The following is a 17,152-nucleotide window of genomic DNA, read 5'->3' on the forward strand; positions in this document are numbered from 1 at the left end:
AAGTAGGTGTTAGAACGCAGGCATGATATAAATGAATTATACAGAAGACTTTGGAGGGAGAGGGGCCTGTAAACTAAACTGAAATGAGTGAATATAAGAATTAGAAATCAAAACTTTATGTTTAGTCTGAAGAGAAACAATTCCTTAAACCATAACCGCATGGCTGTTTCTTGTTTGCCTCCACTCCGGTTGACTGTTATTGTCTTCTGTTAATTCTCTGGGGCAGTGGCCTGACTTTGTTGAATGAGCCAATTGTTTTCCTTTGTGTTGCCCATCAAGTCAGCCCCCATCTGGTTTGTATCAGACTGTTTTCACAGCCAACAACGGCTGCCTTTTCTATATCCTGACACTTAAGGGCCCCATGCTATCAAAGCATTGCTGTGATAGCCTGTCTGGCTGGACCTATACGGCTGCGCCTTGCAGCTTGAAACTATTACCCAAGTAATGGTAACTTAGAACTTGAACTGGCTCTTATTCCCCTTGGTATCGTGTGTACAGTGAACAGAATACATTTTTTGTTGAGCTCCATATCCAACAAAAGTGCTTTAAAGATTTTTTTCCCTTGGTTTGTGTGATTAGCTAGTCGGTGTATATTTTCTATCAGCTTCCTCTATCTCAGAGATTGTTGTGTATTCTTTTTTTAAAAGCTGATGCATATAATAAGTTGTATTTAGTAATGGGATGGCTGTCCTTCCATAATTTAATTTGCTGTAGTATACCATCTATTAAGGCCTGATAAGTGAAAATATAGCCAGCAAACATTTCTTAATTAGGACTTTTTTCAGGTTTAGAATAGATTTCCAGCTGAGACAAGGTGGGGGTTAATATTCAGTAAAGAGATCACATGAATAATGCCAGATTCTAGCTCAGTAGTTTTCAACCTTTTAGACTTAGTGCACCCCTCAAGAAATGCTGGCTCTTCATTTTCATTTATTTTTTGACTATGAAAAAGTAATAGAGAAATTCTTCCTTTGCAACAATCTCAGAAAGCCCTCGTGTAAGATGCTATTTGAAATCTCTGGATTTATCTTCTGAATCGTATGTAACTGTGTGCTCGCCTAACGATGCTGATATCGTGCAGTACCCCTCAGCACCCTTAAAAGGATATCATGGCACCCCACGTAAGTCACTTTCTAGCCGCTCTTGAGTCTACCCAACTTTAAAATAGCTACGGAAAAATAGAGAAGAGTGGACAGTATTAATTTTGCAAATAATATATGAACTTTGTCTCTTTTAAAAGATGAGTGAAGGATCAAACCCCTCCTGCTGTAATATAGGCAGTCAAACTGTACTAACATTTGCTCTGGAGAAGTTCAGAGAGGCCCCAACCAGGATCAAGGCCCTTTTTTTGCCAGGCTCTGTGCAAACATGTAGTAAGAGATGGTCCTTTTCCCAGAGAGCTTACAGTGTAAATAAATAGGCCTGACAAAGGGCAGGAAAAGGGAGCAGTAATATATTCATTGTGCAGATTGAGAACTAAGGCACAAAGGTATTAATTGACTTGGCCAGGGTCACGCTGTGAGCCTGTCTTGGAGTCAAGAACAGAGTCAGCTCTCTATGAAGTCCCACAGCAGAGGTCCCACTCTGTGGCCTCTCACTAATAGACAATGCCCAAACTTCACCAAATCAGTGGTGCTTGAATACTGTCTTGCCTGGTATATTAAATAATTAAGGTAGTCTCTAAGGAGTTTGTTCTCTTCTGGACATGTGAGATTTGTTTCCATTTAACTTGTGTAAGAAAATAATGATTTATCTGCATAAAAAATATGCATATCCATATACTAGATTTTAAAACACCTTCTGGAATCAATTCTTTTTTGTATAAGAATGTGGGAATGGGGAACTATGTTTGAAAGCAAGACAGGAAGGGGTTGTGTTTTTTTTGTAAACTTGATTTTAATTTCCCCCCTCTCACTCTTTACAGAAATCAGTTCTACCCTCTCTCTGTGATCTCTCTTACTTAAGTGTGTGTGTGTGTGTGGTAGAGTATATGGGTATAAATGTATATGATGATGACAGAATATAAAATACTACGTTCTAATAATGAGGAGAATTAATTCCAAAGTATGTTTTAAAATCTAATCATTTCAGTCCTTGGACTATTTGCTGCATAAAGTCAGGTCTATGTAAGAAAGAGTTTGCAAAGTCAGGACTTTGGCTACCTTGCTTGTGAAATCTTGCTGTACCATGCACGTTCTTTCCAGCTTTAGAAAGATTAATTTCTTTCATCCACAGTGTTAGTACTTACTGAGATAAACAAAGTGGGATTGTTAGGGTATCACCATTACTTTAAAACGTAGAAGCCTCACTACCAAACATATGCAGAGCTTTTTAAAAAAATGTACTTTTACAGAAGTTTTTCATAGTGAAATTTGGCCTAAGCCACCAGTTTCTTCAGACTGTAAGCGTTCACATTTTCAGTTTAGTTTTGTATCCCTTTAGATCGGACGAGCAACCTCCTAAATGAGAACCAAGTGTAAACTGGCATATTGTCGTCTTCCTGAGTGCGTAGGCAGAGTTTGAGTGCTGCACAGAGCAAAGTCTTGGCGGTTTCACTGCAGCCGCTCACAAACCGGAGGGCGGTAGTGAAACTCTCAAGAGTCGTATCCGTTCCCAGCCGTGCTTAGAGCAGGCGCCTGTACATGTCCTCTCCTCCCTCTCATAATAGCTAGGAGTTGGAGATGAGGACTTTACGTTTCAGAAGAAATGCGTTTAAGAGGTGAATGAAACGTGTATTTTAGCATGGCAGATAGGTCGAATGTTCTCCCGCTGAGATGGTGGTATCAAGTATGAGGAATGCATTTAAGCAAACAATACATTTCTGTGTTGATAGAAATTAATAATTTAGAGCTAGCTGTCAGTTTTGTACTAGTGAAGTAACCTGCATTTGAGGTTCAGGGAGGAGTTTTGCTATTTCTTTTGCACACTTTTTCCTCAAACTTGCTGGGAATTTTTGCGAGGAGGAATTTTTCTTTTTTTTTCTTTTTGGCGTGCACAGTAGCATTTTAGATTTTAAAAGACTTGGAAATTATATGGGGTAGAGATGGTAGATTTATGATCAAACCTTTCCATCTCTGGTCTTGGGCTATTATGTATTATATAATAAAGACAGGATTACTTCTTGTCTCTACTTCAGGTAGTTGAAAAGGCCTAAGGGGTCCTTGGCAGAGCAGCCTAAGGAAGCTTAATTCACAGCTGCCTGACTATATAAATAGACAGTTCAGATTTTTCTGCATTTTTATTTTAATGGTTCTTACTCGTAAAGATGATTGCAGCACACTTTTAAATCTGCTACACAGGAAGCATGCGTTTGCCTATTTAGAAGATCCTAGAATTGCTCATTTCTATGGATTTTTTTTTTTTGAAGTCAACAGATGAAGGCTTTTAACCACCATGGTCTACTAATGTACCAGTGTTTTTAAAGGTGTTTCATTCTTGTCAAGAGGTTTTCAACTTGTGACTGAGACGTGAGAGTTCAGTGTTCAAAGACTGTTATCAGAAAGAGCGTAGTGCTCAAATAAAATAAATCCATATTTCTTAGCAGAATTGCGACTAGAAAGATCCCTTTGTTCAAGAGCTAATTATTTGTTTGGCTATCTTTCCCCCTAGACTAAAACAATTCCAGAATATTTCATAGAAAAATATATGCACCCAAAATTGTGTAATTACACTGCACATATACTTATCTTAAGATGGTGATTTTCTTTTTCTTTTTGTAGTGGTAATGCAGTAATACAACCCTTAGCAAAGTGATCCCATGTGGAGAATCCTGTAGTCCTGGAACAGTCAGCAAGTCAGAAAAACAATACAGGGCATCCTGGGAATATTCATATGTTAAAAATGTATGAATGCTGATGCTCTGAGTCTTTGGCCGTTTGGAAAAATTTTAATTAGTACAAAATTGGAAAATACCTGCGTGAAGAACAACACGACACGGGATGGTATGGGGAAGCTTGCGCTCTAACCATCCATCCACAGCCTCCATTTCAAGTTAGGCTTGGATCGCTCCTAGGGACAGAGATTGCACAGTCCTCTTTTCTAGCCAAATACTTCTGCCCTGCTGAGAGACCCGTTTAGGTACCCCATGTTCATTGCCTCATGCTTTACTTGAAAATTGATTCCTAAAACTTCTTGATCATGCTGCTGTATATCCAGTGAAACAAGATATTAATTTCTTGGCCTTTCATGGAGATAACATGTTCAGCACTTCAGAAACCTTCGAAAAATAATAATGCTGCAACAGATGAAATCAGAGTCCTATTGGAAACGGTGGGAGTCTTGCCATTGCCTTCTGTGGGGCCGGAATTTCACCCGGTGCCTTTAAATAGCTGGCTTTTGTCTCATTACACTAGCTCTGTGAATATCCCCCTCCTAAATCCATGCGAGGATTTTGAGTACACATGAAAGTGAAGGATTAATGGGGCTGGGAAATACAAGACATATTGCAAGCAGGTGCAGTGCAACTTCCACCCAGTGCACGCTCCGTCTTGACCTGTAATGCGCAGAACCTGTTTCGTCGGCAGCAGTTGCCAGTCACGCTCACTCGCGTCTTGAGTTAGTAACGTGGATAGGAGCACACTAAATCTTGCCGAATACTTGCCAAACTGCTGGTCCTTTCACCCTGCAAGGCAGGCTGGTTTGAGCGAAATCCTTAGAAGGGGAAGGACTTTATATGAACCCGGTGTGTCATATAGCTTTTATTTGAGGAACTGCTTTATTGCTCAGTTTCTAGTGTTTCATTGGATCCGAAACACACGTTAGCTTGTTTAGTTTTAATCATTCTTCTGATGAGTTTAAAAAAAAAAAAAAATTGAAAACAAAAGCAAGTAACAGTTAACACGTAAAGCTGTGCTTTAGTGGGATTCTTCCTGCCACTGCTCTCTGGCACAGAGGCAAGGTTTAGATCTGCCAGAGGTTGGATTACTGCAATTCATGTGTCAAGGCAGGACGTCGTCTTGGTACTTCCACCACCGCTTGGACTGCAGTGGATGTGCATATCTGCACGTGTAGGACTGTGATGCTCCGTTTTCCCAGTACTGGCATGGAGCGGTGATTGTCATTGCTAAATCCGGCTGTCTAGGTTGGATGCAGGCACATTTCAAATTCCTCCATTACCTCTAGAAACAGCCACTGAGAACATGCTTTAAGGTTTGCTGAATTGGGAGAATCAGCATCGTTGGAGGTGCATGTTTGTAAAGGCACACCCTTCCCTGACCAGCACCTTCTGGATTCTTAAAAATCCTCCAGCCTTTTATTAAGTTGTCTCTGTCTTTAGCTGATCCAAAGACTGTTAGTGTCTAGCTGGCCACACTACTGCTCATTGGCACCTGCTACCTCAAGCAGACATAATAACTTCCTGCTGTTTTTCAGACGTTCTGAGCTAATTTCTGTTCTGGGACAGGTAGCGGGCCAGTTTTTCTGTCCCTTCACATTTATTCTATTTCCTGTTTTGTCTTGAGGTGGTAGCTAGCATGTGAAGACTTCATAAGGCGTTTGCTTGCAGTCCTCTCCTTTTATTTTCCAGTGAAATGTCTGAGACTGTCAAGAACTACTACTCAAAAATGAAGAGATGCTCCATTTGTGAGACCTCATTCATTTATAGAGGTTTTTCCCAGGAAGAAAATTGAGGGGCTTTACTTATCTAGGAACAGTTCGAGTTGAGATTGCATATAATAATAGTGGTTGTTAGATAAGGCTCTCTACACACTTTCAAAATGCTTTTCTGGGTAGCAAAAAGAAAAATTTGCCAGTCATTGGGTTCAACTATCTACCTGAGAGCAGGACAGATTGATGCAATGGAAGGAGTAGCAGAAAGGTTAGTGACTGCAATAAAATATCTAGAAATGAGACTGTAGAATTTGCCCAGTAAAGTTTTCTACAGTTATTTTATATCTGACCTTCTCTACTGACCTCTTCACTCATTTTCTGTTTCTGATTTTGAAGAATCTGTTTTGGTTTTTTTTCTTGTTGTTTTTGCTGGGAACATCATGTTTCAGAAATGCCTGAACCTTGAACTCAAACTTGTTTGAGCAAAGGAAGAAGAATTTTCCAATATTTTACTTGTGAAAATATTTGTTATCTTGTAAGCCAGTGCCCCCATCCTCTGCTCTTTTCTTGGCATCCAAATTACTTTCTTTTCTCACAAATATTTATAGGTTGGATTTAAGTCACAGTTTACACCAAACATATAAAAGAAAAGTTAAAAGGAAACAAAGTGTGTTCATGTGAGAAACAGGGTTACACAGAGCAGGGGCTTAAGTTGTCAGTTTAAGTCAGAGCCACATTGTAACTCATGCCGACTTACACCGTGTAACTTCCTCTCTCCTTCCGCGGCTAAGTCCTTGTTACAGACCTTTATTAGTTGGCCAGCTTTTGCACAAAGAAATGTGGGGTCTTTAGCTCAAGCAATGGAGGTCTTCATGTTTTTAGATCGAGCGGTTCCAGGTTCAGTTTCCTACACATGTCAGTCTGTTCCTGCAAAACAACTATTGTGGGGTTTTCTGTTTTTTTAACTATAAATCCATCCCTTTCATCTGACTTAGCCCAGGCTCAGTAGAAATGTGGCCTAAGTTTGCTGACAGACTGTCACAAAACCAGCCAGCTTCTGTACTACTCTGCTTTTCAGCCTGGAAACAAGGCTGTGAAATTGCAGCACTGCTCGCCCTCCTTGTTGCTTTGTTTCTATTCCAGCGGCAGCCAGAGCTCCCAGTCGAGACCAGGGGTGCTTTGTCCAAGGCATTGATATCATGCAATGAAAAGACCATCCCTGCCTCAAACCCCGTTGGTATTAGGACATCCTGGGAATGCCTTTAGCGGGGCATAATCATTGAGAAGGGCATGATAAATTCTCCATAGTAACCAAAATGTACATATTTTGCATAGAAATTCCAGGACACGACATCCCACTGCTGCAGTTGCCTGGGCAGAATTTCCACCGAGCTGGGTGGGAGTGCAGCCTGAATGAGGACTGTGGGGTATGCTTTCGTCTAGTAGTTTCCCTTCAACCAGGTGCTTTCTCTTTCTCTGTGAAAAGTATTAATGTATGACTGTTCTCAGACAAGGGGGTAACTTCTTGGGGGGACGAGATTGTTTGAGAAACTGTTGACAACCCCCTGATTTGTTCCTTTCACTGTTGCTGTTGGTCAAAGTGCTTAGGCTATCGTGGTCTACAGCAGGGTTTCTCAACTGGTGGGACGCGAAGGTCCTCTAGTTGAGACTTTGCGTCACGGCGGGAAAACTGGAAGTGCCGTGGCGGGACTTACCGTTTCACTTTTACACGCTTCAGTTGGCCACTGGGGAAGCTTTCCCCTCCCTGCTCTTCGACTGGCCTCTAGGGGACCTGCTCATCAACTGGTGGGACCAGGATTTTTTGACTTTACCTAGGTGGGACGTAAAGGTGCAAAAGGTTGAGAACCGCTGGTCTACAGCATATGGACTGGATCGAGCCGACAGAGTCATTGGATCTGGCCCACGGGGCTAGGCAGCTTGGCTCCTGCTGTGCCTCAGCCATGCAGTGGGTAGAAGTGGTGGTGGGAGCAGCAGCCAGATCTTCAAGCAACCTTGGACCCAAGTTGCGTCATTCCACCCAAGAATGTTACCGACTGTTGGCCTATACTATATAAATGGATGGTCTTAACTTGTCTCTCTTTAGCTGTACCTTGTTCCAACTCTAAAGGCCGTTCAGTTCCAGAAGCACTCAGTTATGTAGCCAGCGTGTGAAGTATAGATGGACACATGGCTAAATTGGAATTAATGTTATTTATAATTTGTAACATGACTAACAGTGTAGCATCTATTTGCTTTTCAGTTTTGCCAGTGAACCCCTTGACTCAAGATGAGACTGTTTTGTATGGCATATTTTAGTCCAAGAAATCTGGAATAATTTTGATTTTATGGGGCAGAATCCTTCTTGTGTTTCCATACTTGGGAATTTGCCAGTGCTACCAGATATTAAAATGAATGTTTTTTTACAATACAGATTCCCATGGGGATGCAGATCGGACAGAGTTTGAGCCTAATAAGTACCTCACATCTTTACTTGCAGGTAAGAGGCATAGGGGAAATGTTCGGCTACTTGTAGCTTTTCAATCTCATTCTTTTCAGTTGTTGGCATTTTTTTAAGTTGCCATTGTAAGAAAGCCTGACAGCATACTCCCTCTTTTCCTGCTAAAGTCCTTTTGTAAATATAACCCAGATGTGAAGCTGCTTTGTGCAAAGAAAGCAAGGGGGAGAGGAGAAGGAAAGGGGTGGGTAAGAGAGAAGATTTTAAAAAAATCACTTCCCTCTTGGAAGTTTATAAAACGTTGAATTAAAGGGCTGCAGGTGTTATATTCTGAGTACTGGGGATAGCACTTGAGATAATGCCATCTGGGGAAGGTTATTTGTTGGGACAGGACAGTGTTTTTAACTTTGAAGTCAGTATTAAACAAAGTGGAGCAGCTGGAATCTGGCATAAGAAGAAACAAGTTGTTCATATCAACCACTGCTATTAAGGGAATAAGAGTCCTGGTCTGGAGCTGTTTTTACAGATGCCTGGAAGTTTACTCTTGCTATATGAGTTAGCTTCTTTATTTTGTTACATGAATGTATACATTTGTAAAACAAGCATCCAAGCTTTGGGAGGTGGCGATGCGCTTTTTTGACATTCTGGCAAAAACCATGCATGGTGTTGAAGAAATTGTTTCCCAGTCCTACAATTTACCCTCATCTGTTGTGGGGTTTCAAAGGCTGTCATACAGATCCTCTTAAAAGCATGAGGTCTTGGTTATAATTCTCTCTAATGCAATTCCAGACTTAAAATACCAGTTTTACTAAATCCCTTTGGAAAGAAAACACTGGACTCAAAGGGTTAAAGAACATGTTTTTGTCTTAAGGAATCAGATTTTTTTTTCCTTTTTGTCAAATAGAAGAAAAATGATATAAACATTTTTCTTTGTTCCCAATGTTGACATATGGTATTAGTAACCAAACCTCCTTGCAGTCTGTTTAATTCCTGCTTGAATTGGCTTGTGTTCTGGATGCACAGTATCTTGTGTATAAAGCACACATGTGACTCGGTCTTGCATATGAAGACTCCTGTAGCACGTCACTTACAGACATGCAGGTTCCTTCTCGTGGTTCTGTAGAACCAGAATCTTCAAACTGAGTACTATGCAATGATTTGTTATAGACTTGCTAAGGTGCCAAAGATGCCAAATCTGAAAGGTGCCCAACCTTGGTGTTGATGCTTCACCCACAAGTTGTGGGTCATTATTGAATTTCTGCTAATCAAGGGTCCTTACAGGCATATAAATGGTATCGATTTTCACAAGTTGTATTAATGTATTCTGTCACGTGGTGACAATGAATTTGGAGAAACAGGTCATTTTGAGGTCACTGGCTCTAGTTATTGGATCTTAACTAGGAGAATTTCTGTAAATGTTTTAGGGGAAGATGATAAAATGAAACGGAGTCCTTCCAGCACTTCTAAACGGGTGAAAGGTGTCTGCTCTTGTGATATGTAGACTGCCCAGTCCATGTTTTATAGAATGGTCACATATTTCATTTCACTTTTACTAGGCACTGAAAATTATTAACGCGATTATACTAGTTGTATATGCATGAGGAAAGGATTAATGTATAAGATTGAAGCTGCAGTGTATTAATTGGGAATAGTTCTCTTAAGTTTAAAGTTGTGAGATCTTAGTTTTATTATATGATATCAAAGCTTGCCAAGCCTGTGCAGACATCAGCCATGTTCACCCAAAGGGCAGATACAACTATCAGCAGACATGCATGTGTGCACATGCATGTGATCAAGCAAACGTGTCAAGTGTGTGGTTGTTTCGTGTATAGATGTATATATGTGCATATATGAGTGTGTTTTATAACATGCACCACTTTTAGCAAGAGGTGATGATGATAACACACAGGTGATGGTAATTTATTAGTTACACAGTTGGGCTCACATAGACATAAAAGGTGTTTGTACATGTGACAAAATTGGCTGTTAAACCAGCTTAATTGCCCTTTTGCACCACTTTAATGGTGTCACTGTTTACACCTGTGGTGGCATATTTTGATTTAATTTCATGATGACATACACGTGAGGCAGTGTATTTTGCTTTAAATAACCTTGTTATGTAGCAAGATAAAACCCATCCAATATATTTTAGTTTGCTACGTAGCAATGGGACGCTGGAAGCTTGGGCTTGGCTTCCAGCTCCCTGTGCACTGTCCCTTCCACTGTCTCTTGCCACTAGCTCACTCAGCTGCCTCCTGTCGCCTTGCCGCACTGCCCTGGAGCAAGCCAGCCCATTCCTGAGTGGTCCCAGGTGGTGAGAAGGCAGCAGGGATGGTGCATGGGGCACTGGAACTTATCTGCTTCTCCTGCAGGCCGGGGGGCCCCTGAGCTGTGGGGGACCCTGGACCTTCCCTCCATGACAGCAGCACCCCCCAGCTGGTACCCACCCTCTAGCACCCTTCCTGGGTGGTCTCGGGGGGCACTGCTGCTGCAGAGGGAAGCACCAGGCCCCGTGTAGCTCAGGGGCTATGTGACCTGGTGGCAGTTTGTGCAGGCAGGCTTCACTGCAGGAAGAAAAAAGCGGCCAAGGGCCTGATATTTATTTTTAATTTTATTTTTTCCCCCAGAGCCTGCCTGCCTCTCCCATGGCTGGGGGGCCTTCCCTCCGTGGCAGTGGCACCCCTTCCCCCCCCACGTAGCACCCAGCCACTAGCAGTCCACCTGGGTGGTCCTGCGGGGCACTGCTGCCACAGAGGGAAGGACTGGGGTCCCCCGCAGCTCAGGGACCGCCCGCCCCACTGGCAGCTCACACCCCCCACCACCGGTTGCAGGAGAGGCAGGTAGGCTCTAGGGGAAAAAAAAAATGCTCCCTCCCAGAGCCTGCCCACATCCCCCACAGCCGGGGGCTGAGCTGCTGATGGGTTGAGCAGCCCCTGAGCCAGTGGGTTGATGCTGCCTGGGGGGTATCACCGCTGCAGAGGAAAGGACGGGGCTTTTTAACAATGCAGGGTTTTTTAACAACGCAATTAAAAGCTACTGTTTCAATTTAGGGAGAACTAAACCCCTGTCACGTGTCCAAGCACCCAGAGGCTACTGCCCTTTCCCCTGGAAACTTGCAGTCGTGATACAAACTCTCAAACTTAGCTGAAATAGGACTTGCCTAAGCTTTCATATTTAAGGTATTCAGAATACAGGTAACACATATTCTCCATGTGTCTCACATAACACAGAGAATATTTTAGAGTTGCACCTTGAAAATAAATCATTACAGTAGATACATTTGAAATGAAGCTTTACAGATCAATACAAGATGATGAAGTAGGTAACCCAGCAGCTGCCAGCTGATAACATTTCTGGTGCTTGAGGAGAGGTAGTGGCTTCTCTGTGTACTTCTAGTGTTTTATACCAAACATAAAATTTGGGCCTGACTATGCCTGCAAAATATATTTGAGCATGTGTTAGGAGGAATGTAGCCTGGTACGATCTTTCAGTGCCCCAGCTTCAAACGCTTGGCAGCTTGGATGAAATGACTGCAAACCCATAGGCTCAGGGGTATATTCTTTTTTAGCAAACCTGAAAACAGCTGTTGAAACAATGACATCATGAAATAGGGGCATGGCTATGGAAATTATTAACAAAGTCGAGTCTTGAAAGCATCAAATGACGTGTAACTGTAGGCAGAGCATACAAAGGATTGCTTTAGTGTTTAATGATGACTTCAGGTTTCCTCAAGCATTTCAGTCACATCTTAACCTCAGGGTTAGCTTCGCTTCTGACCAAGTGAACGTTCACTCAGTTCTTCTGTTCCCATTTTCCTTTACCAAACTTTTGTTTGCTACGTTCAGGCAGTTAATGTAGGACGCCCCTTAAAACTTAAAGCAAATATCATCTTTAAAGGATAAATAATATTTATTAGATATGCAACTCCTTAGCGTTACCAGAAGTGCCATTTCAAATGGGCTTCAGAAGAGGAACAGCTTTTGGCACGTACTGGTAACAGGTTGGATTTACTCAAGGTTTCTGCCAACATAAACTTGGGCAGGCATACTTTGCAGAAAAAAGTCAGCTAGGGGAATGAGGTGGTGGCAATGTCTGCAGAGGTGGAGATACAAGGGGCAGATAGGCTTGCAAATTGGAAGTTTTGTTGATCAGAGAGTTTTTTGTGGTTGTAGCAGCCAGGTAATGTACTGACTCAACAAGCCTGCCAGGGGGACAACAACCTCCTGTCTTTTTGCCTTCCCTAGAGGCCAGTCATCCTGAGATGCAGAAGAGACGGCTGGCACGTAGATTGTTCTCCATGCTGGATTTACTGAGTTTGGCCCTGGCTGTGTTTGCCTTTGCTGGAAGTTGGCAACTGCTCTTGCATGAAAAACACTGAATGAAATTTTATTTTAGCAGCAGGTTTCATTCAATCAGCGATTAGTTTAATTAGTAATTGGAAGCATGTCCTGGCACAGTCAGGTGAAAGGGTGGTGCTACTACATTGTCGTCAGAGATTATTGAGTAAGGTGAGGGAAAGCCTGACCAGGGGGTGGGGGGTCCCTTTTTTCTTTCTTTTTTTTTCTTTGAGAGAATGGAGTTTTAATTGCTGAGGCTGTCGAAGAACATGGAAAGATGACAGTGTCATGTTGATATAAGAGAAAACTCCAACAGAGCTTTCACTGTCCCATGCTGAGCCCGGCGTACGCTCAGCTTTCCGTGAGGATATTGCTGAACCCTTTACTGGACAAAGCAGCACCAAGGGATCGTAGAAATCCTTCTGTCCTCCTGGCAGATTTACTTGTTTTAATTCTGGTGCTTTTTCATCACCCAGCGCCGTCTGTGCTGTGCTTGAGCACTCTGTCATTGTAGCCTGCCTCAAGGCTTACTGCTTCTGCTGCCCCCAGCTATTCCCTTCCCACAGCCGAATGTCCGTGACACTCATGCTTGTAACCTTTTCCCGTAGTCCTTGTCCCCAGCGTTCCCCAGGTATCAGGCTGCAAGTGGTTTCCTTTTCCTGGCAGTTCCTCGCTGGTGGGCTTTGACAGGTGCTCAGCCAAGCATGCTGCTGAAAGCTCTTGAGGTTTATTTCTTGTAGCAGTCTCCCACTGTTGCAAGGTGGTTTTGTCTGGTGTTTCCACTCTACAGAGGTGTCACGAAAAAGAAAAGGATCAAACTGTCCCTTTTCAAGGGGCAGGGAAAAGCTTTTCCTTGGGACTCCCCCAAGAAGCAGACTAATTTGTTCTCCCTCTTCTGTGAGGACCCCCCTGCAGTCAGCCCTAGCGTGGCTTCACAACGGGCAAGCCTCTGGCTACGAGTCCCTGGTTCTTCTTTAAGTCCCCAGCTTCCCTGGTGATCCATAGCACCTCCACCTTGGGGAGCTCCTTTTTGGTCCACTCCCAGGAAGGAAGGGAGTGTTTTTATTCTTTTGAAGAGCAGGGGTCAGAGTCTTGCTGTCCCAAACAGCACAGCAGGCTGCTTCAAAACAACCAGACTTTATGGTGCTGTCGTTCCAATTCCCACGGTCCATCTGGGGACCCTCCTCTCCCGCGCCGCCCGGGGGGACCCTCCTCTCCCGTGCCGCCCGGGGGGACCCTCTCTCATTCTCAGACTCAGCCACACTTGCAACAAAACAGTTGAGAACTATTTACAAGTATTATTTATAGTAAAGCCTGCCCACACTGAGCCCCGCAAAGCACTCCCCACTGGATCTGCAGGCTAGACTCCAGCTCACCTAGCCGCCTCCTGCACAGCAGCTGCAGAGGCAGAGGGAACTGTGATGGAGATCTGCAAAACCTTGCCTTAGCTGGTATCTCTCTCAGTGCCTGGGACATGGACAGTGGAAACGCATGTAGTTGGTAAAATCCACAGCCCAGCTCTTCCAGCGAGGTTCCTTGGTTCATTGTCTCTGTGTGGAGTCTTCCCCAGGGTGGAGGAAGAGGGATGAATGACAAGGGTCTAGTGCGGAGGATGCTTATACAATCACAGAGGGGGAGGATGGCTTCTGTATGGGGCAGGGTTGGTGGTGGTCAGGCTATGGTGTAGAGAAGCTGAGATAATGAAAGAGCTTATGCCTGAGCACAAAGGATTAACGGATATATACTGATAGTGGCCTAAGTTTTTCATTTCCTTGCTTTTTGTGACGGATGTGTTGCATATAGCAGAGATCAGCAACCCCTGGCACGTGTGCCAGAGCATAAAGTTGCAAAGCCAAGAAGTTGCAAACAGCTGCACTAGGCTCTGGAGCCCCGGCAGTGGCTGCACGCAGGCCAGAGGGCTCATGGCAGGGAAGGGGCTGGGGCAGTACAACCCTGGCCCCTCCCTTGCTGTCCACCCGGAGACATATGTGCAGCTGCTGCCAGTAATTAGTCAGGCCAGGGCTCAGCCAGCCTCGGTGCAGTTGTTTGCAGCCCCCCTGGCATCTGCTGCGAGCAGCCCAGGCTCTGGAGGATGGCAGGAGCCTGCCAAGACCCTGGGTCAGCTGTGGCAGGCAGCCGGGAGGCTGCAAGCTGCCGCACTGAGGTCTGCAGAGACCCTGCCTGGCTCTTTGCTGGCGGGGGGGGCCGGGCTTGCACTGCTGTGGCCCCTTCCCCTCTGTGCACACTGAGGAGTGAGTGCAGCCACCACTGGCTGTGGAACGAGGCCTGGGCTCTGGGCTCCATGGCCAGCGACGCCTGCATATGCACCTTGGGGCGCGCGGGAAGGAGAGAGCTGGGGCAGTGCAACTGCAGCCCCAGCCCCTACCCCACCATCCGCCTGGAGGTGTCCATGTACCCTCCACCAGCAATGAGGATCAGACCCCTCACAGCTTCCGCCTGCCCCGGCACACCAAGTCAAGCCATGGGTTGAGGTTGGGGTGTTTTTGGCACGCTGGCTGAAAACATTGTCGACCCGTAGTATATAGCATCTGGAACTGTTTCATAAGGCTTGTGGGACTATGTGAGGGGGCGGGGGGGCATGTCTTCTTTCCAAAATGCTGCAAACACAACACACATGCATGCACACCCACACACACGGAGATTACTTCAGTACATTTCAAATTGCTGTATTTGGACTGGATGTAATGTGATCTTTCTCCCTTTATTTTAGGAGAGGAATATGTGCCACATTTAAGTTCACTGGCTTCCCCAGCAAAGATGTCTGTGATGCTGCCATCTTTGAATCTAGATGACCACACACAAAGTATCAGCACTATTCATGAGGATTCAGGCTCTTCGGGAGCAGATACGTTTTAGAACGTGTTGGGGGTTTTAATTCACTTTTGGGTGTCTGAGCATTTCTAGGGAAGTGTTTTGCCCGGCTGGTGTGAGAAGCCATGCATTTTCACAGAAAATCTGTCTTTCAGGGCCATTTTCTACTTACTGTTTCTTGGTTATTTTTTTATTGACCACAATGTAAATTTAAAAATGATTTTGTTTTGACGAATATATAAAATAATTTATCGTAAAACTGAAATCTAAGAATTTAATTTTCCAGCATTACTGTGAGTTAAATGGCCCTTATCTTGTTTTAAAGGGTGTTTTATCTGATGTATATTTGAATGTGAAGAGGATCTGTCTTGTAAATATGTTTAAGTCCATGGCAACATTCCCACTGATTTGACTGGATAAAGGATCAGTCCCTATCTTATAAGTCAGAGACCTGTGAAATAATGTTTCTGAAGTTTATGGAGAACTGTAAAAACATATGAGATTGCATGAGTGGTCTTCAATGAATCAAGTGAAGCCCTATTAAAATTTCCTGACAAAGCCCAGAAAAGGAGGCAGCATAGCTCTGGAGAAGGAAAATGCATCAATGCTGACATAACTCAAATATGATATTTTGCTGTGAGTTGATTGTATCAAAGTATGCTCTCAATTACTGGGAGGAAAATGTACTTGAAAACCAGGATTGTGCGAAGATTATCTTCAGTATCTTAAGAGCCAAGTTTTATTCACTTCTAAAATACTCTTAACAAACAATAAGACAACACTTGAAAATGTAACACAGAGAAAATTGCCTTTTCTGGTGGTGCTACAAAATGCATTCTTTTTGACACTTGAGATTTTTTTCAGACATTTTTCCACATTGTGGCTGCGTGAAAAATTATGTGGAGGCTTTTGAAAAAAAGGGCTAAGAAACTGAAATAAGATAAAGATGAGAAAGAGCTTAGCTAGGTAAAACTCCAAAAAAACAGCTCTCTCGGTAATAAGGCAGTATCGTTTAACAGCATTGTATGCAAACATATTACCGTCATACCTCTCATGTGATTATTCCCCTTGTATTGAGTGATGACATTGTGGCCAGTGCTGTAACAGACGTATAGGAGACAGGGTTTGTGCCTCAGGGAGATCTTTATTGTGCACATATATAAAATAATTGACATGCTCCAGCAAGGAAGATCAGAAGGTTGCTTTTTCATCAAGCAGTGCAAGCTCTTTCACCCTCTGCTCCAGTCTTCATCTTATCTCTGCTTGCAGCATGATCTCTGACAAGTCATATAGACATCACAATACTTTCAAGGTAGAAGGGGCATGAGAAGGGCTCCTAAAAGGCAAGAAAATCTCTTCCTCTGCTTGGCTTGTGCTTAGTTGTGACGTTGCAGCACGTAACTGTATCAGACTTGCTTTCACTCCACCATCAGTTTGTTGCATTGCCATGAACAATGCCTGCCGCTCTCCTTTTAGATCTGGCCATGAAATGGAGCCTGCACTGTCTTCATTAGTGGTTAATTTCTCTGACTTTATAAGGGGAGGCATAGGTTTCCCTGTTGCTTCTGCTTTGACAAGATCAGCTGTGAGGTTCTGTGAATTGAGTGCAAACCTAGCAAGAGTAAAGAGAAATAAAGAGATGAACCAGAAGGCTGTGTTGAAGGCCGTCCCTTTAGGGCAAGAGTTTCCAAGGCTTTGTTCCTGGAGAGACGCTTAACAAGTGGGACATCTCACTGGGGGCATCCCATAAAGAAACACGTCTGTACTACAAGACGGATCAGGTTCACTAGATGTGGCATAACATGCAATGCACATGCGAAGTTACAAGAGGAATTGTAGGACTGCTGCTCATTTTTGTCAGGCAGTTTTTACTGAACAGTCAGTCAGCTACAGTCTGTCCACTTAGCTGGTTTGGTGGAGGATGGCCACCATTTAAATGTGGCTTTGTCAGCTACATGCAAGCACTGCAGGGACCACACTT

The 17,152-nt window shown here is 43.7% G+C and overlaps 1 protein-coding gene across 4 annotated transcripts in view; it reads left to right on the plus strand.

The window, feature by feature from the left end:
* KIAA0586 (KIAA0586 ortholog) overlaps positions 1-15,617 on the plus strand; it is a 108,904-nt gene extending 93,287 nt beyond the window's left edge. For all 4 annotated transcript variants that reach the window (XM_019550901.1, XM_019550900.1, XM_019550902.1 and 1 more), the window contains 2 exons: positions 7,979-8,044; positions 15,071-15,617. In XM_019550901.1, the coding sequence (XP_019406446.1) occupies positions 7,979-8,044; positions 15,071-15,216 (212 nt within the window). In that variant the 3' untranslated portion in view covers positions 15,217-15,617. The remainder of the gene's footprint in view (positions 1-7,978; positions 8,045-15,070) is intronic.
* The last annotated feature ends 1,535 nt before the right edge of the window (positions 15,618-17,152 follow it).

This window comes from Crocodylus porosus, unplaced genomic scaffold (assembly GCF_001723895.1).
Source record: "Crocodylus porosus isolate Cpor-Errol unplaced genomic scaffold, CroPor_comp1, whole genome shotgun sequence".
NCBI classification, from domain to species: Eukaryota; Metazoa; Chordata; order Crocodylia; family Crocodylidae; genus Crocodylus; species Crocodylus porosus.